This window comes from Clavelina lepadiformis, chromosome 3 (assembly GCF_947623445.1).
Source record: "Clavelina lepadiformis chromosome 3, kaClaLepa1.1, whole genome shotgun sequence".
Classification (NCBI taxonomy): Eukaryota; Metazoa; Chordata; class Ascidiacea; order Aplousobranchia; family Clavelinidae; genus Clavelina; species Clavelina lepadiformis.
This window is the reverse complement of record NC_135242.1, coordinates 2198842-2223543: the sequence shown is the minus strand read 5'-3', so window position 1 is coordinate 2223543 and position 24702 is coordinate 2198842. Positions and strand designations below refer to the sequence as shown.

The window sequence follows — 24702 nt, the reverse complement described above, 5'->3', positions numbered from 1 at the left end:
AAAACTTAACACTGGCGAGCACGGCACGACCTCTTAGAGGCACAGAAGATTTTATCAAGTTTTACTGAAGTTGAATTTTTTTTACTCTCCGCCATCAAGGTCACCATCGTGAAGAGGAGGAAATCTTCTTTAAGAATCTGCAATAAAAAATTCACACCTCCTCCGGCAACACTCAGCAGAATTGACGTGAAACATTTAATAAATACGGCATTTTTTACGTTTTGGGGGTCTTATCGCATTTCTTAGTACCTGTCGCGTTTTTGAAAATTTCGGAACTTTCCGGCCAGGGGGGATCGATTTCAAGGTCACCATCGTGAAGAGGAGGAAATCTTCTTTAAGAATCTGCAATAAAAAATTCACACCTCCTCCGGCAACACTCAGCAGAATTGACGTGAAACATTTAATAAATACGGCATTTTTTACGTTTTGGGGGTCTTATCGCATTTCTTAGTACCTGTCGCGTTTTTGAAAATTTCGGAACTTTCCGGCCAGGGGGGGATCGATTTCAAGGTCACCATCGTGAAGAGGAGGAAATCTACTTTAAGAATCTGCAATAAAAAATTCACACCTCCTCCGGCAACACTCAGCAGAATTGACGTGAAACATTTAATAAATACGGCATTTTTTACGTTTTGTGGGTCTTATCGCATTTCTTAGTACCTGTCGCGTTTTTGAAAATTTCGGAACTTTCCGGCCAGGGGGGATCGATTTCAAGGTCACCATCGTGAAGAGGAGGAAATCTTCTTTAAGAATCTGCAACAAGGCCTTTTTCCTTATATCCATTATTATGTCATGTATTCAAATTGTTTTTTAATTGTGACAGAGGAGTGCAACATTCATATCTCTTGAAACTCGTTTTGTGTGTATACTTTGTTGTTTTTTTCCTTCTTGTTGTTTTGTCTTACCATCATTTTTAATTTTAAAATATGTGTCTAAATTTTTTTTTTTAACTTGGATGATTGGAAGCGTTAAACTTTGTCTGCTTTGTTTTAAAATGCTGTTTCATTCTGTTTTTGAAAATTTTGGAGTCGGAAACACTGTTGTTCGTTTGGATAGTATGATTCTGCTAGGATTCTGCCAGAATGACAGTGGTGATGCCTTTGTATACTAGATGCGAGCTACTCAAATTGTGACGTCATCTGATTGTGTACTATACTCACCTAGCTTATAGAATAACTCTTGCAAACGCAGAACCTTCACAACGCTTACGGCTAGCTCGGTAACCATAACCGGGGATCGAGCGATGAGGAATCGTGGTACAAAGACTTTCCTCACAGTCAGACGATAACAAGGCAAGGATAAAGATTATGACGCCACTCAACGTTATACCGTAACCTAGTTTATTGTCTGTAGGAAAACTCATTGTGTTTTATACTTTCGGAATTTTTGTTGATTTCTTGTAATCATGTGATGCAAGTGTTTTTTCAAGCGTGACATTTTTAGTGCATGATATCTATGAAAGCGAGGGGAAACCTTTCTAAATTCTAGGGATGTTCCAAATCGAAAAAGATTCGGATTCGTGAGAATACGAATAATAGAATATAATATTCGTGCGAATCCGAATCCATTAAGTTAAGATATTATCGTCCTTGGATCGAGTAAATATTTACAACCTTTTACCTGGTAAATAAATGTTGGAGCTCAAAATGTTTTTTTTTCCACTTGAACTTGATAATAAATAAACCCACATCTCGTTACATAATATTCAGTCTTTGGGTCGCTCTCATTAACAAAACTTCACTTTAAATCGCTGTAATTAACAGGGTCACTGTTCATTGTTTTGTAGCCTATCTATACATTTTGATCTAAGTGAGCGTGATTGATGATAGGCTGTAAAAGTTTTTTTTTCGTAACAGCGTTTGTCGAGAATATCTCCTAACAGTTTTTGTTGCAGGGCGAAAGCGTTCAGTAAGTTATGGCCAAGAGCTTGTTGCTGACAAAAACTTGAGTAAAACTATAATATGTCCATGCCCACTGCGTGTGTCTATAATTAGATATACGTTATGTCTTCATACGTGTTCAGTTTTACCGTTTATTTTTCAGCATCGTGTTTCCTTGCAAACAGCAATTAAGTGCCCAGTTTTTCAAAATTTACTGACGTATGTATATTCAGCAGACACATATATCCAATCAGGTTGTTTTGAATTATTTCACAATATGCGAGATTCGAAAAAATGTATTATTCGTCAGTATAAGCCGCAAGTAAATACAATAATAGAGTATTCGAGTATGAAGTATGCCGGGAAGATTCGGATTCGTGAGAACAGCAAAAAGGTCGATATTCGTGCGTAATATTCCGATTTATGTTCGATCCGGTAGCCTACATCCCTACTAAATTCTGACTTACAGGTTCTACAAAAACACCAGCTAATATTTGGAGTGGCCCCGCCCTACGTCAACATTTATACCTTTTGTACGCCATAAAATTTTTCTCTCATATTTTTTCTGTAAATAATTCTTTTTCTTCATTTGCAATTTATTTTTCGTATCGTAACATTGCGTCTTGATACATCTCCATAACTTATTAACCTTTTGCTGATTCAGAATATGACCACCATGAGTTTATTGACGTGGCAATTTTTATTGTGCACATATAGGCTATGCATGACGCAATTCGTAAAATGGAGCAGCTCATACACTTTGAACTTTCTCCACGATTAACGGCCGGACGTTAAAGTCAGAAAGTGTAGACATTATTCGCCCATGGACCACCCAGACCGTTTTGGTTGCAATTAGACGCTGGACCGTACTTCTTGTAGCCTACACCTCCTTTAGCGGTAGCACACCAACCGCCATTCTGTTAAGCATAAACGAAAACATTTTGTCATCACTACATAATATTTAGAAAAATCAATTGTTATGCAGAAAATCTATTAATCGTACGTGTTTGACATATTTCAAATTGTGTTTATTTCTTCTTTGTTGACCATAAAAGATCAAAACTGCCGAAGTGTTTTACCTGCAAAGCAAAGACGTTGTGGCCTTTCGCTTTTGCTACACGAGCACATTTTAGTCGCGCATTTAATCTTGTGTTGTAAGGACCGTCCAATAAGTCTGTTCCTTCAGCGGGTGGCACAGCGCGATTGCTGGTATCTCTCCAGCAACCTCGACTTATGAAAGAAAACTTGGAAACTGAACAAAAAAAGAACATTTGGTGTCTTTTCGTTTGGAGCAATAAACTGAACGTAGGCTAGTACAGAATCTCAGCGTTAAAAACCTAATATATTTCAAAGTTTCGAGAAATTTCTATTTTTAAAATAAAATTTGCCGGTTACATTTGAGTATGATTTCGTACACGTGGTTGGCCCAGGGTCCGCCTTCGCCGTCAGTTTTGCAAGCATTTGATCTTCCATATTTCCTGTACGTAGAACCAGCGCTGTGTGATGTCGCGCACCAGCCGCCATTCTACATATTGTTAAACATTGAAAAGCAATTATTGAAACATTAAGGATGTTATTTTCACTTCGATGCTCTGTGCAAAAAGAAGCAAATTAAAGTTTTTAGGTTCAGATTTTTGTAACGCTTTGACTTACTGCTGTCGAACTGGGTACCATAAAGTTTTTTTTTTAATTTTTATTTGATTAACATGAGTTAGTTATACCGTTACAGTATGTATAGATTTTGAAAAAAAAATTTCACGCTGCAGGCGGTGTTGTAATGTTTTTGATTTTGACTTAGCGTTAATCTAAAACATTTAGTTTACACAACAAATAAATTCGATATTTCAAAAAGTAAATAAAAGCATTTTTGTTCTTGACGTAGGAATAGCTAAACGTGCACATTCATGTGCGATTGTACGATAAAAAAGAAACAAACACGCAGGTTATTTCGGCGCGTGTTATCTCTTCCTGGCGAGCGTCGACAGCTCAGCGTGACGTTGCTCTTAATAAGCGATTAACAGCAGCCATGCAATCGCAGATGATGACGTATTTGTTTGAAATTAATGTAGAAAGAATCGAGGCCGAGTTTGAAAAACTATTATTATCATCATTTCAATTCTGCATAATAAATACGATCCCTGCATTTATTGCTGTCACTGCAACCGCATTGTTTTTCAAATAATACGTCTATAGCTCGAAAATGTTTTACCAAATTCTACAACGCATTCGCGACCAGAAACGTTTGTTGACAAACATGGTAGAAAAGTTTAAGAGTTGTTTTGTATCTACGCCAAAAGTCATCATCGTTAAGTCATCTGCGTCATCATTAATTATCCTCTCTCGAAGCTGTTGTGTCAACTTGGCATGTTTTATGTCGAATGAGGCGAATAAAAGGATTAGAAATCATTACAATTTTTCAATCATCTTAAAAAGCTTGTTTCATAGCTCAGCAAAATAAACCGATATTCCACTGTCCAAGCATCTTTTTTTCTCTGTGTTTTGGCAGTCTATCAAGGACCCCCGCAGCAGAATATTTTCAAATGTTAAGCACTTACACGGTGCTTGTTAAGTAAACATTTGCTTCGTCATAAATAAATAAAGGATACGATCAAATTCTTTACTTTTTTATCGACATCGTTGCATCTCACTTGCTGCATAGTCATTAAGCAAGCGCAAGTACACGACGCAAATATTTGTGGTCGGTTCTTGCGCTCTATATAATAATTAACACCAAGCCAAAGAGTCATTTTGTTCGATAACAATACGTTGTGATGATTAAGTATTATTACGCAATAAAATTGCGTGTTGATTTCATCTAGGCTTAGGTAAATCGATCAAATACAGGTAGTAGAAAGTAAAGTAGCCTACATGTGTTAAATACGCATCCGATCAATAGTGATAAATCAGACTCTGACACACACACGGTGACAGCCTGAAAATCAAATGAATTCTTTCTAAAGCGTAAATTCAGAAAAATAGCCGAAAAATGGTGCCCACGTGTATACTGTACGTATACGCTTAGAACGAAATACTTTATAGTATAACAACTGCCGTAATCTTAGGCTAATGCTCGATTATAATGTCCGCAGTATATTTTTTTCACAATGTTTGAAGCATTGCTTTCCCAAACCTCTGTTTGGAATGCACGGCAGCGTAGGTTATTATTAAGATATTTCGATGTGACATGAATAAGTGAAACAACGTCACCGGCCACTTTGACTGACCTGTACAGCAAAAAACTTGTAATCTCTGTATTCGGCGACTCGGGCGCACTTCTCTAACGCGTTATGACGATGTTGGTAGGCTCCATCGAGTATCGGAGATGATCCCTCTACAGTTGGAATCGCCCGAGACGATGTGTCACGCCAGCATCCGCGACTTTGATACTCGACTGTAAAAGTAAAAGTTGCTTTGATGTAATGGAAGAAACTTTAAAAAGTAAAAGCATAAAAATAAAAAAGTATGAGACTCACAGTAGGAAATGAATTCATAAACCGCATTGCCCCACGGTCCGCCTTCCCCGTCGGACTGGCATTGACTCGAACCTCCGTATTTTTTGTAAGTCAAATGGGCGTTCCCAGAAGTAGCACACCAACCACCGTTCTATATTATTTTCAATGGAATAAAGACGTTGTAAATAGATCAAATCGACATGGATAGCTGTTACAAGGAAAATAAATTAAATAACATAATTAAATCTAATTGATATAAAACTGCTAGAAACGAAAAGTGGGCTGTAACATCAACTTCAAACTTGAAAAATACCAAATTTGCTGAGTACTAATCCAATATCACCTGTAAGGCAAAGATATCGTTTCCTCGATTGAATGTTACTCGAGCGCATTTGCGCAAAGCATCACTTCGAGCTGTATAAGACCCATCAAGCAGACTGGAAGTCCCCTCCACTGTGGGGATGGCGCGATTTGAGGTGTCTCTCCAACAACCGAGGTCCTTCTTTTCAACTAAAACATCACGCAAAGAAAAAATGTAAGGAAATACTCAATATAAATATACAAGTAGTTTCTAAAACGAAATTGTTTTTGCTTATTTATCACAAACGTTATTACGTCATACCCACAGTGGCATACAATTACTTGATCATATAATCAAGCCTTAATTATGACAAACTCTGGGTTTAAATGTTAACATTCGCTCACCAAACCCAGTCGACTGAACCTCGTAGACATGGTTGGCCCACGGTCCGCCCTCCCCGTCAGCCTTGCATTTGTTAGATGTTCCGTATTTCATGTAAGTTTGACGAGCTGTGGCTGATGTTGCGCACCAGCCTCCATTCTACAAGATTGATTTTTGCACGAGTTAAATAATTTTTGAAGTTTTGAAGTGAAGTCATGTTTTAAAATTTTTGAATCAAGAAAATAACGTCTATTCCAAACGTATTCAAACATAGGCCTACTGAATTATTATGAACTTTAGTGCTCGGATACTAAAAGTTCCAACACAGGAAACCAAATGTAATCAACCAAAAATAAAGAGTCAACACCAATTATGAACACAACGGATTCCAAGAAACTAAATTAACTTAAATTTTCATTGCTTTAATTTGCAAAATTTTTTTTGTTATTTTTCAGTTTGGTGTTAAATCTGGTTTTAAAAGTTTTATCTTAATAATTTTCTGTTTTCTGCATTTGAGACATTCATGTGAGTAAATTTATTTTCTGGCACCTTTCAGGTTTTTGAAAAATTTCTTGCTCGGAGATTTGAAGTTTGGTCAAAGTTAAACTTTATAACTAAACAGTTTGAGTATTTGTTATTTAATTATTTCAGTTTTGTATACTTCTGCATGTTTAGATATTTCGAGTTATAGACTTATAGTACATTCTGCAAATTTTAACGCGAATTCAAAATATAATCCAAGCTTATCTTTATTATGAAGATCGCAGCTTTCTATCAAATATTTTACCTGAACAGCAAATATCTTGTAGCCTCTTTCCAAAGCGACTCTTGCGCATTTCTGCAAAGCGTTGGATCTGCTTTGATAAGCGCCATCCAGTAGACTGGAGGAACCTTCTACTGTTGGTATTGCCCGGTTTGATGTATCTCGCCAACAGCCAAAACTTTTCACTAAACAATGAACAAACAAAAGTAAAGTTTATCACAAAAAGTGATTTTTGGGAAAATTTTAAAATTAATGTGAAAATAAAAAATGAGTATAAATATCAGCAGTTGTTCCGCAATTAATTTTACATTGGTTTGTCCGTATTTTCCCTGTAATAAGATAAAATATTTATATTCGAAAGATGTAAGTCTCGTTCTCTCAAGCGGTTCCGGCATTTGTTGATTCATTTGTAACCGCATGGCTTTTAAAATTTAATAATAAAAATAAACAATGTTATAAAATGTTTCAATTTTGGAATCGAGTTTAAATAACCGTTACCTGGTACATTTATAGCGCCTGTCTTGAAAACAGCAAGCGCACATAAACACAGCAATACGTTAATATTCATATTTCATTCAATGCCGAAATCTCGAAAATTATAGGAACTGTAAGCAAAAATCTCCTCTTAAACTTGTTACAGTGCAATGGTATCACTGTATGACCGCCTTAAAAAAATAAGACAAACTTTCCCAGCTCATCTTGCCTGAATCGATCCTATACGCCTTTATATATAGGAAAAACATGTTTACCACATTTTTTCGATCTTACTGATTCCATTAACAGCCTTATTAGTCATGAAGTTTAAATGGCCTCCGGTCAAAACGTAATGCGGTCAAAATATGACTTCTAATACCTGGAGCTAGCATTTCATGTTTTTACCACAACAGCTAAGACCAGCTTTCCTTTGGCTGGGTTTTTGTATCATGACCCTCGACGGATTACTTGCAAGATAAACAGGTTTGCTGCGAACCCGGTACCTGGCGCAATAACTCAGGAATTTCATACGAGCTAACCAGCGCAAGAAAAGTGAAGTTATATAAGTCCAGATAACATCTAAACAATAACTTGCCGGGAACCAGGAAATTTTTTTGATTCAAAGAAATGAAGATTTTGCGACGTTTACCAAATATCCGCAAATACAAAGAAAATTACACTGTACAGCCCAAAGTAGGATTAATGCTCGGTTAAACCGAATTTACCGAGTTAAATCTTCCAATACGGACAATACAAAAACACAATATTCCAATGCAGACTTGATACTAAAAATACCAAATATTTTTACCTGTTAATTCATTTAATCTCAGCCTGTTTTGAACTCGATCTCTTAAAGAAATGTTGGGTTTTGTGTTTGAATGAGGGTGACGTAAGATGAATCATGTTTACGTGGCTAATGACGTCACATACTCATCAACAAATATACGTTCTTTAATTTTATATTTTATTGGCCGTTTATATTGGTTATATAACCGTGTGGATTAAAAAGAAATAGTTAGCCAAAAAGATTTTTTGAATTGCCATACCCCTTAAAATAAATGGCCTCCGGTCAAAACGTTGTGTAGTCAAAATATGGCTAATGCTTTAATGCTTGGAGCTAAGATTAGTTTTTTTGTGTTTTTACCACGCCAGATAAAGCCACTTTTCTTTTGGCTGGGTTTTGGTATCGTGATCGTCGACGAATTCCTTGCAAGATATTTGCATGCAAAACAGGTTTGCCTGCGAACCCTGTACCTGGCGCAATGACTCAAGAATTTCATACGAGCTGATCAACGCAAGAAAAGTGAAGTTATATAAGTCCAGATAACATTTAAACACTCACTTGCCAGGAACCAGAAAAAATTTTTCTTGATTCAAAGAAATGCAGAGTTTATGTTTGTGGTTTTAAAGCTCGCCATCTTAACAATCAACAAATACCAAGAAAATTACACTGTACAGCCCAAAGTAGGATTAATGCTCCGTTACACCGAATTTACCGGATTAAGCCTTCCAATACAGACAATTCAGAAATACAATATTCCAATGCAGACTTGATACTAAAATTAAATTTTTTTTGCATTTTAATTCATTTCTTCTCAAAATGCCTTAAATTTGTTCCTTAATTTGATGAAATGTTGGGTTTTGTGTTTGAATGAGGGTGACGCAAGATGAATAATGTTTTCGTGGCTAATGACGTCACATACTCATCAACAAATATACGTTCTTTAATTTTATATTTTATTGGGATCAGTGCGGATTTTTGACAGACTGGTGTTAACAATAGTTTATTGATAGTTGCGCCTGCTGACTGTAAATACTAAATAGTGAAGGGCCGCATGCTTTGGTAGTTGGCGGAACTTTTGGGAAAGCGAAATGTTTGCAGGCAGGCCAAGAACACGCTGGCATTTTTATTAAACTGACAATGAATTCAAATTTATTCCATTCCAGAAAACATACATACGCCTCTTTTGAGGTAAGAAGCAAAAATTATAGGGTTACTGGCATAGAATCGTTGAAGGTGGCGTTCGATAGGTTCGATAGTTATAATGTATAATTCAATAGGTGGCGTTGTGCGCTTTTATACTAGGCTAGGTACTATAGATCGGTTATATAAGGCCGTTACCATTCGGGTTGAAAAGAAATAGTTAATCAAGAATTTTTTTGAATAGCTCATACAGTACCTCAAAAAAAATTAAGAGCTTCGAATATTGTGGATTTAATACGTCATTTCTTTTTTATTACCTTATAACCCCTTCTCATTCAGGCCTTCAAGGCGGTGTAAAACTATGAGACCCAAAATTATTAGCCTAGACTGCCACCTAACTCCAATAAAAGTTTGAAATTAAAATCTACTCTTTGTGTAGCTTCTCTCCTAATCTAATTGCTTGTGTAACGAAATTCATATGCTACCTACCTCAGTGAAATCCTTACGATCCTATGGGAATGGTGGTGTATGATGGTAGCTTAGGGGATGGCCTAAGGCCAAGGCTAGTCTGTTTGACTCCGAGCTAATTGTCTATGACTCCGTTGCGTTTGTTGTCTCAATAATGTTTCTTCAAATCAACACCAATAACATAAAGTCTAATTGTTATATTGTCCGAATAAGTTGTCACATCGAAACCAATTCATCACCATTCCACATTTGAATAGAACTATCACTTGAATTCAATACTGAATAAGCCAAAACGTAAAACAGATCCAAAACTAAAAACCGTGAGAAGTACTAGCAAGTCCTGAATAGACAAGCCCTTGCAGAAACTCGCCAGCGTGCCAGAGCAGCCAGGACGATTTGAACCAAGCTTAACCTTTTATATCATACACGTCAGCCAATCAGCTAACGCCATGTTATTTTTATCATTGCTACGTATATATACGTAATATCTATTATTCTACGAATCTACGTCATCCAAACATTTCATCAAGTACACTTCAAACTTTACGCCGTGAAAACAGTACTATTTGAAATACTTCAATCTGCGTCAAATATGTCGGTTAGAATTCCTTGTTTGAATAAGAGCTTAGCACGAAATACGAAGCTTTTGCAAACATTACATTATCTAAACTGGAGAAAAATACAAAAACTCATGCAAATGCCAATTTGTATAAATTATTGCAATTATTAGGCTATCACGAACGCTACAATCCAATGCCCAAAACGCTTGCAATTTGAAAAAGAATCAACTTGGGTTGACAACTTCTATTGTTGATTAAATTACAGGCAATAAGAAAAGTCATGCCACCCAAAACAAGTTGGCTTATGACAAATAAAAAGCGTTTGTGCATTACTTGTGTGAAGTATTACACAACAAACTCATCTGTCATAATGACCGTGTATGCTGGCGGTAATTGTTACAATATGAGCGAGGACGATTGAAGGTTGATAACTTGTTTTACTTCTGCTTCGATGATATGAGTTCTCATTTCTCAAACGGCGTGACTATGCTGTTAGTTGCTTAATTCTTTCTATACATATTACTAAATAATAATTTTCCCATTTTTATTTATTATCAGACACGAAGGCTTCCACCTTCGGTAAAAGCTTACTGCATGTTACATTGCGCTGTATTAACCAGTGAATTCGATCACGTAAAAAGGAAAGATTGCAAACATTACATCGCTATATATATGTGGCACACCAGTTCAAGCGAGGTAATTTATCTGAACGTCATTAAGGAGAATTTAAGTCTGGTCAACAATTGAATGCAAGATCTCAGAATAAAATTCAAGCATTTCGAAAAACAACTCATGACTCGTGACGTAACCATCACAGGCTACTGTAACTCGGAACAGGTCTAATGAGAAATTATTATGTCATAATTTCTTTTTATGACCTCATAAGTCATAACTCCTTACCATTCAGGAGTGTAAAAGTATAAGAGACCTATCAAAGTTACTTCCTTTAAATGATATAACGTATAAACTTGTTTTGTATTGTCATTTTTGACAGGCTATAGCAATGCATTGAAAAGAGAACTGAGTCATACTTCTCTTGACATGAACCCAAACAATGATACAGAACCTTACGATTACTTATTCAAAATAGTACTGATAGGAGATGCTGGTGTCGGGAAAACATGCATAGTTCAAAGATTCAAAAGTGGGGTCTGGGTGGAGTCTCAAGCAAGCACAATCGGGGTGGATTTTTGCATGAAATCATGTGAAGTTAATGGCAAGAAAATCAAACTGCAGGTAACGCAATTGCTTGAATTGTAGGAATATTTGTTATATTTCATTGCAGACATAATTGTGCATGATAAAAGTTCAATGCCTCATGTATTTAAACTTAAGATTGAAAAGACAAAGTTGAACATTGTCTACACAGTTATGTATATACTCCATTTAAGTATACTGTTGTGGCCGACAAAAATTTGAATATGACAGTTTGAAGCCTTGAATTAAAATTCTGTTAGACAGTGTGTTATGTTTTTCCACATTCCTTTCATGCATATGTTTTTCTATTTTTTTTTATGTAGGTGTGGGACACAGCTGGCCAGGAAAGGTTTCGAACGATAACCCAATCTTACTACCGTAGTGCAAATGGAGTCGTGTGTGCTTTTGATTTAACGAGACAATCAACATTTCTTAACGTTGAAAAGTGGATGAATGATGTTTCCAAGTTTTGCGAAGAAAACGTGTCAAAGTTATTGATAGGTACATATCAGCCTGCAGATATGTTTCGATGAAAACCATTCATATTTGTGCAAACATAAATGGATTACTCTGGATTACTTACGTTTTTAAATAGCACGTGCCTAGGAAGTTTCACAATGGTGTAAATCACGCAGAATAATCCACTCTAATCTTCACGTTATACTTTGTAGGGAATAAATGTGACCTAACGGAAGAACGTGCGGTTTCGCGAGAGGAATGTGCAAAAGTTGGTAGCTATTACTCCGTAGTTGATTACATAGAAACATCTGCAAAGGACAATACTAACATAGAAGCATCATTCATCAAATTGGCTACTGTGTTGCTCGAAAAACACTCAAGCAGCAATCTACAGGAAGAGCCTAATACAGTGTTTGGTTTGGGGAGCAGAACAAAACCAGTTAAAAGTACATGTTGCTAATATTGTATCAATGTTTGTGTTAAAACCAACAAATTAATTCTTCACAAGATTATCTCGGAATAATGTATATATGCAGTACTGCTTTCAACTTATCTATGTCAAGACTGTATATTTATCTACCTTAAATATATTCTCATGGTTTGCTGTAATTATTTTGTTTTATTTTGCCAAAGCTATTTGCCATTACCACCATTTCAATCTAAACTCGTACTAAGATAACAATTTCAGTCAAAGACCTTTGTAAATTTGAAAGAATCTGCTGATTTTATTTGTAGTAAAACGTAAATGTTTTATAAATTATAACTTTATTGTTCAAACATGCCCAGTTTTGTGATAATAACTATGCGAGATATTTAACACTGTGCAAAGTCTGTGTCGCTTTAGGTGTGATTGCCAAGTTAACACTAGAGTTGTTGAGAGTGCAGTCAATTGTGTCAAGGTCAAGATTTAGTTTTTTGTAAAAGAAATTTATCATCAAAAAAGTATTCAGATTGACTATATCGTGAAATATTATGATTTTTTATTCAAACAATTTTAAATGCATTTGCAATTTAACTAACCCTAAGAAAATCAGGACGTTTAAAATCTGCGTTTGTGTTGATTTCAAAACTGTGTCATTTCACTTCAGTTTCGAATTGTGTAAAACACTTCTTATAGCTTATGTTTTTTTGTGTCAGAACTTCTTACTTCGCTGTTGCGTCTTGTTTTAGTCATTTTGTTTTTTCTCTCTGTACACGTCACTTTTGAATACGTTCAAAAAATTTTGACTGACAGAATGTCTGTAGTAAGTATTGTATCATATCCTGAACACAAATGTTTTGCTTTTCTATGTTCAAATCTTTTCAGGCTGCCATGCATGCAAATACTGCTGCAAGCATGTTATTTTGCATTGGTTTTTACAGTTAAAAATACTCATAAATCTTACTGGTAATGCTCCCTGTCAAGATACACACTGTTTTCTTTTAAAAATACGTACATTAATGTTTTTGTATTTACACAATATGCCAGTGAAATTCTAGTCTGTATTAGCACATGCTCAAATGTTAATGTGGCTTACCAAGTTATTCATATCAATTATTTCGTGCCATTTATTCTGTGAAGTCTTGCTGCATTATTTTCATACTAAAAACTGTACGCCATTTGAAGGGTTTTCAGGCTGCTGGATATGTTGAGTTCGTAATTTCTTTCTATCCGTTGTGTACGTGTAATTTGTCATTGTTAGGATAGGTGATTAACAATTATTACTGAATGCTGCATTATGTATGGAGCCTTACGTGATATATTTTATATGCAACATCAATTTTATCTAAAATTGATGTTGTGAGTTCTGTAATGGTCTCATTTACGGCGAAACAAACCGGTTCAGGGCACCAAGCAGTAGAGCATTGCTTTTGAGAGGTTCCAGGTCGATTCAACCCACGGACGATTCAACCCCGGACGATTCAACCCAGGACGATTGGATTGAATCGTCGACCGTGGGTTGAATCGTCCTGGATTGAATCGTCCGGGGTTGAATCGTCCGGGGTTGAATCGTCCGGGGTTGAATGGTCCGCGGGTTAAATCGTCCGCGGGTTGAATCGTCCGTGGGTTGAATCGTCCTGGGTTGAATCGTCCGTGGGTTGAATCGTCCGTGGGTTGAATCGTCCGTGGGTTGAATCGTCCGTGGGTTGAATCGTCCGTGGGTTGAATGGTCCGCGGGTTGAATCGTCCGCGGGTTGAGTCGTCCGCGGGTTGAATCGTCCGTGGGTTGAATCGTCCTGGGTTGAATCGTCCGTGGGTTGAATCGTCCGTGGGTTGAATCGTCCGTGGGTTGAATCGTCCGACCACCCTTTTGAGAGTACTTGAAGGTAGTTTGTTTTCAAAGGTGTTGAATATTGAAGCAACACCAGATTGCCATGTTAAGTATTCCATATATATTATGTCAAAGGTAGATGTAAACACAGCACTAAACAACTCCCCACACACAGACATCATTGATTTTAATGAGTGCATTTTAATGCTGGTCTTTTGACAAGAATTGGAACAAGCTTGAGTGCGCAGTAAAAACGATCTGAAGCAGGGATTTCCCCTCACAGAAAAGTAGCTTTGAAGTCTAATTTATTGACTACAATATATATTGCAAAGGCCAGTGCGCAAAAATACTCAGACGCAATGAAACTTTCCGAATTCATTATGAAAGTGCGCACTTAAATGTAGTAATGTACACAGTTGACTTATTTAATCTTTAAATCAATTGAAAATTAAGTGCATAGAAGTCATTAAGTGCAAAATAGCGCGACTAAAGTGTGCCAATGATGCTCATGGAAAGCTGTATTGAGTGCGCCTATGCCAAACTTTGCAGTTTGACTCTATAATAATCCCGTTTTCTAACGTAGTCACCAATCTTATTAATTTAAGCGTTAAAATGTTGCTATTCAATTTTGTGGCATCAAATTTTTAATGAGAAATGAGGTAATATAGGTAAATTTATGACGTAATAACTCTTCTAAACTCGATGTTGATGATATTATGGCAATCCAAAAGCAATGGAAAGCCAGGATAACAACATTGGTAAATCACTAAACGTGACGAACTTTGTTTCCAGGTCAGCATGCGATGCTGAATCGATGGATTTAGTTGTTAAGCACTGCCGTAAACATACGTTGCTAGGTCTGATATGCTAGTTGAATTATGACTTGAAAAAAGGTGTGTAAATACTGAAATACGCCCGAAGAAAATCGCTTAAAAGATCTAAGCAATTAGTTGACAGTTGCACATTCCAGTATCGCCATTGTAGCAATTATGTCTCTACCACAGAACGTTACTCTGGCAGCAAGTTTGCCCTTCCCGGCTGCAGCTCTGGTAGGTTTGTATTTTAGGCTGCAGTAGCCTATTAACTGATCTGTTTTTCAGCGTTTTGGTTGTATGATAAAGTGCCATAGGCTTCTTTACCAATTATTACAGGTTTTGCATTATAATTAATTTGCCTAAGCATGGTTTATTTGTGCTTCTGCTTAAGCTGATTTTATGTGGAACGTATATTTTACAGGTCGCATTAATTCTGGCCACCTTTTATTTTTGGTATTACAAAGGAAGTTCAACTTACCTTGCAGCTTTTGTCTCCATCGGAATCGTGGTTGTCTCGTCATTATTGGTCATTTTAATCCCAATCGATGTTTATCTTCTTTCTTCTACAAAAGAAGATTCTGGATTACGCAAGGTGACATTGAAGAAATAATTTTGAGTGTTTGCAAGTTGCTTTTGACATCATTTTAGTGAAATTGTTGAGTTTGACAACGTGGGTTGCGGCCATTGTGGGAAGTGTGGCACACACGTACACGAGGCCCACCAACATGCACGCCGATTTATAATAAATAACCTAAGGAATTTTGATTTAAAAAAAAACTGTTTACCATATGTACATAAACAAAGAACTTCACTGCGAGTAATCATGCCAAAATTTGTTTCTTTGCTTACACAATTTTTTGTTGAAAACATGAGAATTACGGTCTTTTTGATGTTCTTGAAGTATTTACTAAAATGGTTCATGTATCATAACAGAGCTGGGCTACCAATGAAACAATCCATCATGTTGAAACCACAGTATTTTATGGTTATAATGGTGAGTAACGATAATAACTGTAACCCATGGCGTTATTTTGTGATATATCTTGTTCAACTGATGGAGTTGTAAATATTAATCTTGTAGAGCTGATTACGATTTGGTACCGAAATTGATTTTTTGAATCGAGTAGGCGTATGGATGCAAATTTTGCATATACACAATTCCAAGGTAATAACTACAAGAGAAGTTATACATTGAATTTACAATCAAAGGAAACACAAGTATTTAATTTTTCAGGTCTATATGCAGCGATGCTAATGTTCATGTTTTTACTTGTGCCATTCACCTACTTCTCTCATCCACCTCAAGATGCGAAACATCCAAAGAAAATTGTAGGAAGAATAAATTTTGATAAAACGTTTTTTTTTGTCTTCTTTATTGTGACCTTTGTTGTTTAGAATGTTGCTCGCGGATTCCAGTTTTCATCAGTGTCGTTCGTCTTTCTCTGTCTCCTGCTTATAGCTGGGTAATAACCAAAAGAGATGTTGAACTTATTTGTTTTGTTTTAGAAAGGTTATTCAGTTGAATACACAATTATGTATGTATATAATTTTGACCAGGCATATACACTTTCAGAGGTGTGGTACAGAATGGTGATACACCTTCGCACAATAGCACTATTTACAGTCAGATAAACTACGTTTCAATGGAGGGATGCTTTCCCACTGGTGAGTGAAGTTTTCATTTAAATTATGATTAATTATTTTTCTTAAAGACATTGAAAGTAAATTTTACAGCCGTGGAACACGGAATGTACTTTGTGGTCAACTGTCTTGGCATTATCGGAGCCATTTGCTGCATTGTTTACACAGTACGTATTAGTAGTGTGTGGTTAATATATCAGTACGTATTGACAGTAGATGACCGTTGTCATATTCCTTGATCTGCTAATTCTGATAAAAAAATATTCATGTGAAAGTACAGAACAGCACATTTATTGGTTTTATTGTCCTTGAACGGCTCGCTTATCTTGTGAGATGTTTGAACTGAACACAACTAAGCAAACAAAGCAAACAACCACTAAGCAACCACTAAGCAAACAAACTTGTGTTTGAGCAAACGAAAATCGTAGCGTCCTTCATACCATTGCGTTATGTATTTGAAAAATGTTGCTTTGTGTTATCTTTAAAAGTACTACTGTGGTTGTGATCTGTGCTTTTTTCAACATATAAGTTATATTAACATGTCCCTGCTATCTTAACCACTTCTTTCTATTTCTGAGTTTGTTACATTTTCGTTCCAGGCTTATGGCATGGCAATATTGCCCATTAACTTAATCAAGGGGAAACCAATTGATAAAGTGCAGAGGCAACACATGGATCTCTCAATTGAAGAAATAACAGAAAAACTACAGCAACTTACGGATCTGGTAAGAAAAAGCTGAAAATTTCTGAAAGCTTTATGAAATTTGCTGCATTTTTACTTTGTCTTTTCCTAAATCATTATTCTCTTGAGTCTTGAGTGATTATAATGGTCAAGATACAAAGATGGCACTGGTACATTTGCATATAAACCTAAGCAGGACGATCGAATATAACGAACACTTCACAGTCATTAGTTCCAAAAGTTTGGATTGTAAACGAGTAGGAATCGTATAAAAAATTTCAGTCACAAACATTACTTGTCATTTCTTCAGCTTCTTGTTGTATGAACTTCACTTAGTTTTTACCGGATTAAAAATAAACATAATGTGCGTAATGCATCACGTGATCACCTTCGTCAAGTCCTGCATTTTCACCCAGAAAGCGCACGAGAGACCGCTCAGTGAACCGGAACGAAGAGAGGTGGAGCAATACTCGCAACAACTTCTTAAATTTCAGATGGAAAGTGACAGCATGAGACATAGGAGCTACGCATTGATTGGCCAGTGCGATGGACCGTTTCGATGCATCCAAGTATGTCACAATGTCAATGATTGCTGGCAATATTTGACAAGGATGCACGAACTTTGCCAATTAAATGACACTTGTCTTCATTTTAGGCTTTCTTTGGTGTCATTCTCTACTTACTTTCACTTCTCATCGTGATTGTCATTGTCATTTCAAAGTAAGTGAATTTTATTGATAACTCTCTGCACTGAATCTGTTGTCTAAAAAGAATATTTTTCAGTTCAAATCGCCTTTTGTCGTCTACGGGCATGTACAGTGGATATATTCTTGATCAAGCCACAATTACCAACCCATTTGACATTCTACTCCAGCTCTGTCATGAAGTATTTTTGTTTTTTGTGTTGTTAGCACATCACCGTATTTCTTCCTGACATATTGATGAAGTTTGTGGAGTATATATGTATTATGTAGTGACGGTTCAGTATCTCTACATTAGAACTTACACTTGCGCCAATGGTTTAAAACCATCATGTTTCACCACAGGCCTACCCCCTTGACTACATCCTACTTGGAGGGATCCTTTGTTACATCATAATCAGCACATTATCGGGCATGCAGCACATGGGAATGTGGTTGTTTTGGTTAAAGGTAAAATTCGAGCTTTCTCATCCCGGCAACGAGTCAAATACTGAGCACCGCGAAGCATTATGGTTGTCAGGGATCGTTATTATCTATGTGTTTTGTGCTTTGTCTAATATTACTGGGGTATTTGTTTTAGTTGCATCACTTACGGCCGAGACGGTCAACATCTAGAGCGCTTGTATTCAGCGCTTTCGTGCTGGCCGTTGTCACCATTTACTCGGGAGTTCTCGCATATTCGCTCGCCCCACAGTACGTCACATACGGCACACAGAAGTACTTGGTGAGTACTGGATGGATAGATGACCTTTCCAAAACGTTCTTATTTCCCTGCAATTAAACTACAAGCGAGTAGGGTAGAACCAGTAAAGCTTGAACGATTATTAGTTTTATGGACTTCCACAGGTCCACGATCATGTCACTGAAAGAGACGACAGCGAGCTTTGTTCCACGAATGCTTCAACAGGTAACCACCAGTACCCTCAATTCGATTCGATCTAGGATTATTTCACTTAAAGTAATGTCGTACACACAGATAAGTGCATTATGACTGTTACCATGCAACAACAGACGAAGATGTTTTATCGAATTTGGGTCTTTGGGGTCGCATATTACTGGTGTTCATGGTTGTTCGTTCTGGTAAGACCATTAGCTTTATATAATAATTGGTATTTTCCTTGTAAAATTTCCTGATAACGTTTTAAAAGGAATATAATTTAAATTAATATCTTTGTAACAGGCTTTCATTACTGGCACTGTAATAGCAGTTTGTCGGATGAGAAAAACTGTGGCCCAACTCCTTATGAGGGATTACATGGAACTGACGGGAAGCGAGGAACGACTTGTTTGAGATTGAGTTTTTATAAAATGCGCATCTTACCGCACTTTGCTTACTGTGATATAACTGTATATATTTGATTAATTGCTGCCAGGGCTTCATAATTAAACGGTTCCATTGAAAAAATATATGACTGCTGACATGGTTTAATTTAGACGGTTGTGGAATTTCAATCGCCGGATTAAGGAAAGTCCTTGCACACCTCACTTTTCCTATCCCTAGCCTCAATGAGTGAGCTTGTTTTCATGCATTTGCCGGTATATGCATTATGCGATACCGTTAAAACTTGTCAACAACTGGTAGGTAGACCCCGCTGCTACTAGGGTAATTTATCAGCTAAAAACACCACCAACCACATTGCCTGAGATTGGTCAGGGCTAAGGTAACCCATAACCAATGGTATTGGACCATTGAGTATAACTTGTTGTGTGGTAAATATTTTTAACTTTTGCACTTCTAAATATTATCCTACACAACTGATAATGGTTTTATACCAAGATTAAAAATTTATTAGGTGGGCATGGAAGTAAATTTCACATATTTCCAATAGAACCCGGCTGGTCCCACCACTTTTTTATTAAATGATTTCGAAAGTCAGAATATTTTGCTAAAAGTTATAGAAGTACGGCTACTCCTTTTGCTGTTGCCATTAAGCCATAGCTTGACCTAGTAACCTTAAATTGGGCTTGCTGCAGTTCTGGAAATAAATCAAACTTGGGAAGATATACTTTACGCTGAAACTTTTTGAAGTTCAAAACGATCGGTTCAGCTTAATGCTGATGGACTCACATTGAACCATGTTCTGCGATTCTTAACCCGACGTTGTGATTACTAATTTAACTATAAAGTCGACTACACCCACTACATATAAGAAATAACCCGTGATCTAGTGCTTATTGGGAAAACTTGATGTACACGATAGCATGACGCTTCAAAGAAAAATTGCGTCTCTTAGCGCTTACAATGGACACCAATTCTCGTCTTCCATCAAATAAACTCTACTGTCAACAGCCGAAACGTGTGGTTGAAAACACATTGACTGCGTCACAGAATGCAATATGGCCTAAACATATGATCAATGATTGTCGGTCGGTTTGTGTTTTCATACGTAGCGTTTGCATCAAGCCACGAGGCGGTAAATTGAGTTATGAAATTCCGTGGGTTGATAACTTGATATCTAATTTTTATCCTCAGACTGAGTCTTCGCACGAATTGCCGAATTCTCATCGCTTGAGCCTCGGTCACCGAGCTTGCCTGTGTGAAAATTCTGATTGGTAAATAGGCCTACAATTTCTATTTTATGCTGTAGCTTATCGCCCGAATATGGACTTGATCATCAGAACCACTGAACAAGCGTCGCTATTACCTTACCCAAGGACATTGACACGGTAACACACTGGGTATCAAACACTAGTTTGCATTTCAAATTTTTGTTTCAATACCACTGGCCCGAAACTAACTTCAGCTCTCATATTCAGAAAGTGACGGAATTGTAGACAAATCTTGATTTTAATGCCACTAACCTTTGCGCAGTGGGATTATTTTGGTGTAGATTTGCTTTCACTTTCATACGGTTTATCTCTAACTAAACATTTCACTCCTGACCTGCTATACCAAAGTAGTCATTGGAGCAGTTCAAGAAAAAGTTTTGGAGGATTATTTACATAAAACGATCACATCCAAGTCCAACACAGTAATAAATTACAACAAACAGTCATAATTTTAACACAGTGACAAAGTCACTACAAAGTTGCGGACTTTATAAAATTAACAATGCACATATTTTGGTTTAACAACTCTGACAACTCCCTTCTGTCTTGATCAAGTTTTCTGGAAAGTTCTGAAAGTTTGTGTTCAATGTTGGTCATATTGGCCAAGGTCTCCGTGTGAACTGTTAAAAACATACTAAAATAAGCTTGAATGAGTTCAAAATCACGTTTTGAATCAACGTGATGTTCAACGAAATCCAGAAAAGTTTCCAATAGACCGGCTGAACCCCCATTATCTGGTGACAAAGTGCGAATTTCCGTATCGACTGCTGATAGTGTCATTTTCTTCAGGGTGGTCAAAACTTCTCCATAATTTCCTTCAGCATTTAGCAAGGTGAGAGCAAACTGTGAAAACTGTTGCAGTGGTTTCGTTGTAATTAATTTGGAAGAATGATCCTTGGCTTCATTATCAACTAAGAAATCAGGATTTAAAGAGGATGAGGTAGGTAGGAAAAACGGGGCATTGACAGGTGCCTTGGGTGGTTCTTTTGGTTTATTTCGTTGCCGAATGACATCAAGCTTCAAAACATTTGCCCACTTTGAGTAAGGCATATTTGAAAGGGTAATAAGGTCAGTTTCAAGTTGATTCATCATGTCGTTTGGCTGGTCTGGTTCCACTGCATCTTTGTCTTCAACATCTGCCACTTCTTCATCAGTGGATGGCAGAGTAACTGGTAATTCCACAACTTCCTCAGGATGGTAGCTGTTTGGAAGAGCATTCAAGAAGACGGGGCTGTAGAGAGACTTATTTGACCACAAGTAAATTCCAACATCATCGGCGTGAGTTGTTGCGAGAAGGTCTGAGGTAGGTGAGAGCGATAGACTCGTAACCGCGCTATCTAACATAAAACAATCGACCATCGAGGCAGACGGTAGGTCCCACGTCCGTACCGTGCAGTCTGCGCTTGCCGTTACGATCCAGTGAGCATCAGCACTCCAAGTCATGTCGTTAATTCTCCCTGAATGCCCGCTGAACCTTCTGACTATTTTCCGAGTTTCAATATCAATGACAAGAAGTGAGAAGTCGTCACAGACGATGGCGAGCATTCCACTTCCACGATGAAGCTCAACACTAGATGGAGTAACATTGATCCGTGTTGTTTCAATCAATGATTTTTCTTTAAATCTCCAAAATTTCACAACTCCCTCCAAACCAATAGAAATAGTCATCTGATTCAATGCATCAATTGCAATTCCCTTTACAACAGCCGAGTGGGCCTTTGCCAGCTTTTGACCCAAAGATCGGTCAAAATAATGACCTCGACTGATTCCTGATTGAATGTTGTAGAGATCCAAATGACCAGTGTTGTACCCTACCAGACAAAAGTTGCCACATGCTGTGGATGCTACGCTACTCACGAAGCATTTCTGCATTCTGAATCTGTTATCGCTTTTTGTAAAGCTTGTATTTTCGTGAAGAAATTTATGAGATCCCATTCGACCGTTTTGGACGTTCCATGTAGTTGCCATTGGGTGGCGGTGATGAATGGCAATTACACCGTCCCACTGCCCTTCCCTGGCGGATTCAATTGCAAAGTCAACGATAGGAGGAAGTTTACCATCATCCAACTTCACTGATTGCTTGCGTGCTTTCTTTCTGTTCAACGATGCCTGGCCGAGGTTTTTATCTTTGCGGGGATGTGTGCACGAGAAAAGTCGTAACGTGGAATCATTACCTGTGGAGAGTATGGAGGTGTCTTTGTAGAAACGAACTTTTGTTATTGAAGAACGATGGCCGCCTCTTTCTCTGAGCAAGTTACCATCGCCATTGTTTTTGTCAAATGCCCACATTTTCAAAGAATTATCAACTGAGTTGGATATTAGTAGAGCTTGATTGGACAAAAAAGTTAACCCCGCTACTGGTGAGGAATGGGCATCTTCTAACAAGCTTGTCAATCTTTTTTCTTCCAAGTCCCAAAGGCAAATATGACCACTTAGAGTGCCAGTGGCCATTATGGTCTCTCCATCAGTTCGAAAACTTATCGCAGTAACAGCTCCATAATGTTGCACCAACTCCATGATTAAAACATCCATTCTTAAGTTATAAAGAACAATGTCGCCGCTTTCATAACCAATGGCTACTACATCGACTGCTGGGGCTTGTTCTAATGTCTTCACAGGGGAAGATTTTGATTCCTTAAATTCATAAACTAGTTTGTTACGACTGATGTTCCACAGCTGTAGTTTGCCTTGTTTGCTACCGAACAGAACTTTATTAACGTAAGTGCTTGGATGAAGCAGTGCAGTGATATGAAATGTCTGGGAACTAAACTCAATTGATAGAAACTCCTCTCCACTTTCGATGTGCCACACCCTCACATTGCTTGACTGGTCAACTGTAATCAAATGTTTACCAAAAGGCAGCAACAAATGAACAGGTTTACGATGACCATGATATGTTTGTTTCACATGTTTGTTATGCTGGTATGCGTAAACAACATTGCCACAAGCTGTGTACACTAGAAATGCATCGGCTGCAATGCATTCGATGTCAGATTCGTGTCGATTGCTGACTTGACACAGGCCAAATTTTGAACAGTTGTACGTGTGAAAAACATCACCAACAGCAGTGATAACATAACTCTCTTCATGACGTTGATGATATCTTGTTACATGGCCAAGATGAGACGAATGCAGACCTAATGCTTTAAAAGCATCAAATATCTTGCTACCGCCAGCAACAGTAGTTGTCATTTTTTTTGTAAAAAAGGAAGAATTGGTAGATAGTTTGGAAGTTGCGTCTATTGTTTTGATTAACCTACAAGTTCCAGCTGAAAACAAATTACATTTTTATTGTATAAAGCCAGCAATGTGACACTTCGGGTCTCTTATACTTTTGCATTTCAACATGAAAGGTCAAGAGTTATGAAGTAATAGAAAAGAAATTGTGACATAATAATTCCTCAATACTCGATCCTGATATATGACTGAAATAGTAAACGAGACCCATCACATCAATATAATAAATTATTAAAAGGGTGAAGCCAGCGACTTAGAATCGGCTCCATTCATTCAAATAAGAATTTCGAATTTTCATTCCAAGTTCCAGCTGCCATCTTGTTTTGGGTGGCAAGATTTGACATAAGGTTACGTTACATGGTCAGCTTAGCACGTGATATGAAATGTGTAAAAGTTTGCATGGTATCTGGGGTGCGTTACACATGTAATATTTCCTTGCATTACAAGCAAAGTTTAAAACTAGATAAGCAGTAAATACAAACAAAATTACTTATATTACACGCATGTACCGCAGATACCATGAAATTTTTACGCATTTTATGTCGCATACTTCGCTGATTATGTACTGACGTATCTAGACGTCATAATTAACAAGTCCAGTGCATAGGATTCAAACCGCTTTAAAATAACAACTGGGAAACATATTTTCAATATTTTTTTTTTATCAAATCAAGAATATCATATATATGCTATTCACCTGAGCAAAATCATTACAATCCGATTCCTAAACCGTTTGTAATTTGAAAAAGAATCAAAGTAGGCCAACAATTGCCATTGTTAAGTAATAGGCGATTGAAAAAATCTTGCCACCCAAACAGTAACTCGGATAGGGTCTAATAGTTGCAAAGGAAAATAACTAGTTTTCATATTGGCGTGGTATAACTCTATATATTAACTATATTTTTTGGCGTAAATCTCCCTGTGCTAGGCTATAATACAAGCTTTCCATACAAGGATTGGGGCTA

The 24702-nt window shown here is 37.2% G+C and overlaps 4 protein-coding genes and 1 long non-coding RNA gene across 6 annotated transcripts; 2 read left to right on the top strand and 3 right to left on the bottom strand.

Moving 5' to 3' along the window:
* Window positions 1-5: 5 nt before the first annotated feature.
* On the bottom strand, window positions 6-1292 carry LOC143448691 (uncharacterized). The gene is made up of 4 exons (XR_013114476.1): window positions 1161-1292; window positions 661-753; window positions 250-342; window positions 6-137 (listed from the first exon to the last, which is right to left on the bottom strand). It is a non-coding gene; the product is annotated as an uncharacterized LOC143448691 (long non-coding RNA).
* A 1269-nt stretch (window positions 1293-2561) lies between these two features.
* On the bottom strand, window positions 2562-7481 carry LOC143450551 (uncharacterized). The gene is made up of 9 exons (XM_076951152.1): window positions 7276-7481; window positions 6802-6962; window positions 6038-6173; window positions 5676-5842; window positions 5354-5483; window positions 5105-5271; window positions 3276-3405; window positions 2960-3132; window positions 2562-2797 (listed from the first exon to the last, which is right to left on the bottom strand). Exons 1-9 carry the CDS (start codon window positions 7343-7345, stop codon window positions 2678-2680), a joined length of 1254 nt encoding a protein of 417 aa, XP_076807267.1. The 5' UTR covers window positions 7346-7481; the 3' UTR covers window positions 2562-2677.
* A 1936-nt stretch (window positions 7482-9417) lies between these two features.
* Window positions 9418-13464, top strand: LOC143450550 (ras-related protein Rab-43-like). 2 transcript variants are annotated; one of them, XM_076951151.1, is made up of 4 exons: window positions 9418-11040; window positions 11198-11439; window positions 11724-11901; window positions 12072-13464. In XM_076951151.1, the coding sequence occupies exons 2-4, from the start codon at window positions 11245-11247 to the stop codon at window positions 12317-12319; spliced, it is 621 nt and encodes a 206-aa protein (XP_076807266.1). In that variant the 5' UTR covers window positions 9418-11040; window positions 11198-11244; the 3' UTR covers window positions 12320-13464. The 2 variants fall into 2 exon arrangements, with proteins under 2 accessions (XP_076807266.1, XP_076807265.1); XM_076951150.1 differs by having other exon boundaries at window positions 9418-11439.
* A 1407-nt stretch (window positions 13465-14871) lies between these two features.
* On the top strand, window positions 14872-19370 carry LOC143449036 (lysosomal cobalamin transport escort protein LMBD1-like). Its single transcript, XM_076949062.1, has 16 exons — window positions 14872-15160; window positions 15348-15518; window positions 15860-15920; window positions 16161-16255; window positions 16322-16389; window positions 16500-16591; window positions 16661-16734; window positions 17167-17292; window positions 17666-17818; window positions 17905-17969; window positions 18033-18135; window positions 18296-18400; window positions 18531-18674; window positions 18797-18857; window positions 18927-19030; window positions 19131-19370. The coding sequence occupies exons 1-16, from the start codon at window positions 15101-15103 to the stop codon at window positions 19239-19241; spliced, it is 1593 nt and encodes a 530-aa protein (XP_076805177.1). The 5' UTR covers window positions 14872-15100; the 3' UTR covers window positions 19242-19370.
* A 1493-nt stretch (window positions 19371-20863) lies between these two features.
* On the bottom strand, window positions 20864-23765 carry LOC143450275 (WD repeat-containing protein 36-like). Its single transcript, XM_076950754.1, has one exon. It carries the CDS (start codon window positions 23690-23692, stop codon window positions 20972-20974), a length of 2721 nt encoding a protein of 906 aa, XP_076806869.1. The 5' UTR covers window positions 23693-23765; the 3' UTR covers window positions 20864-20971.
* Between the last annotated feature and the right edge of the window lie 937 nt (window positions 23766-24702).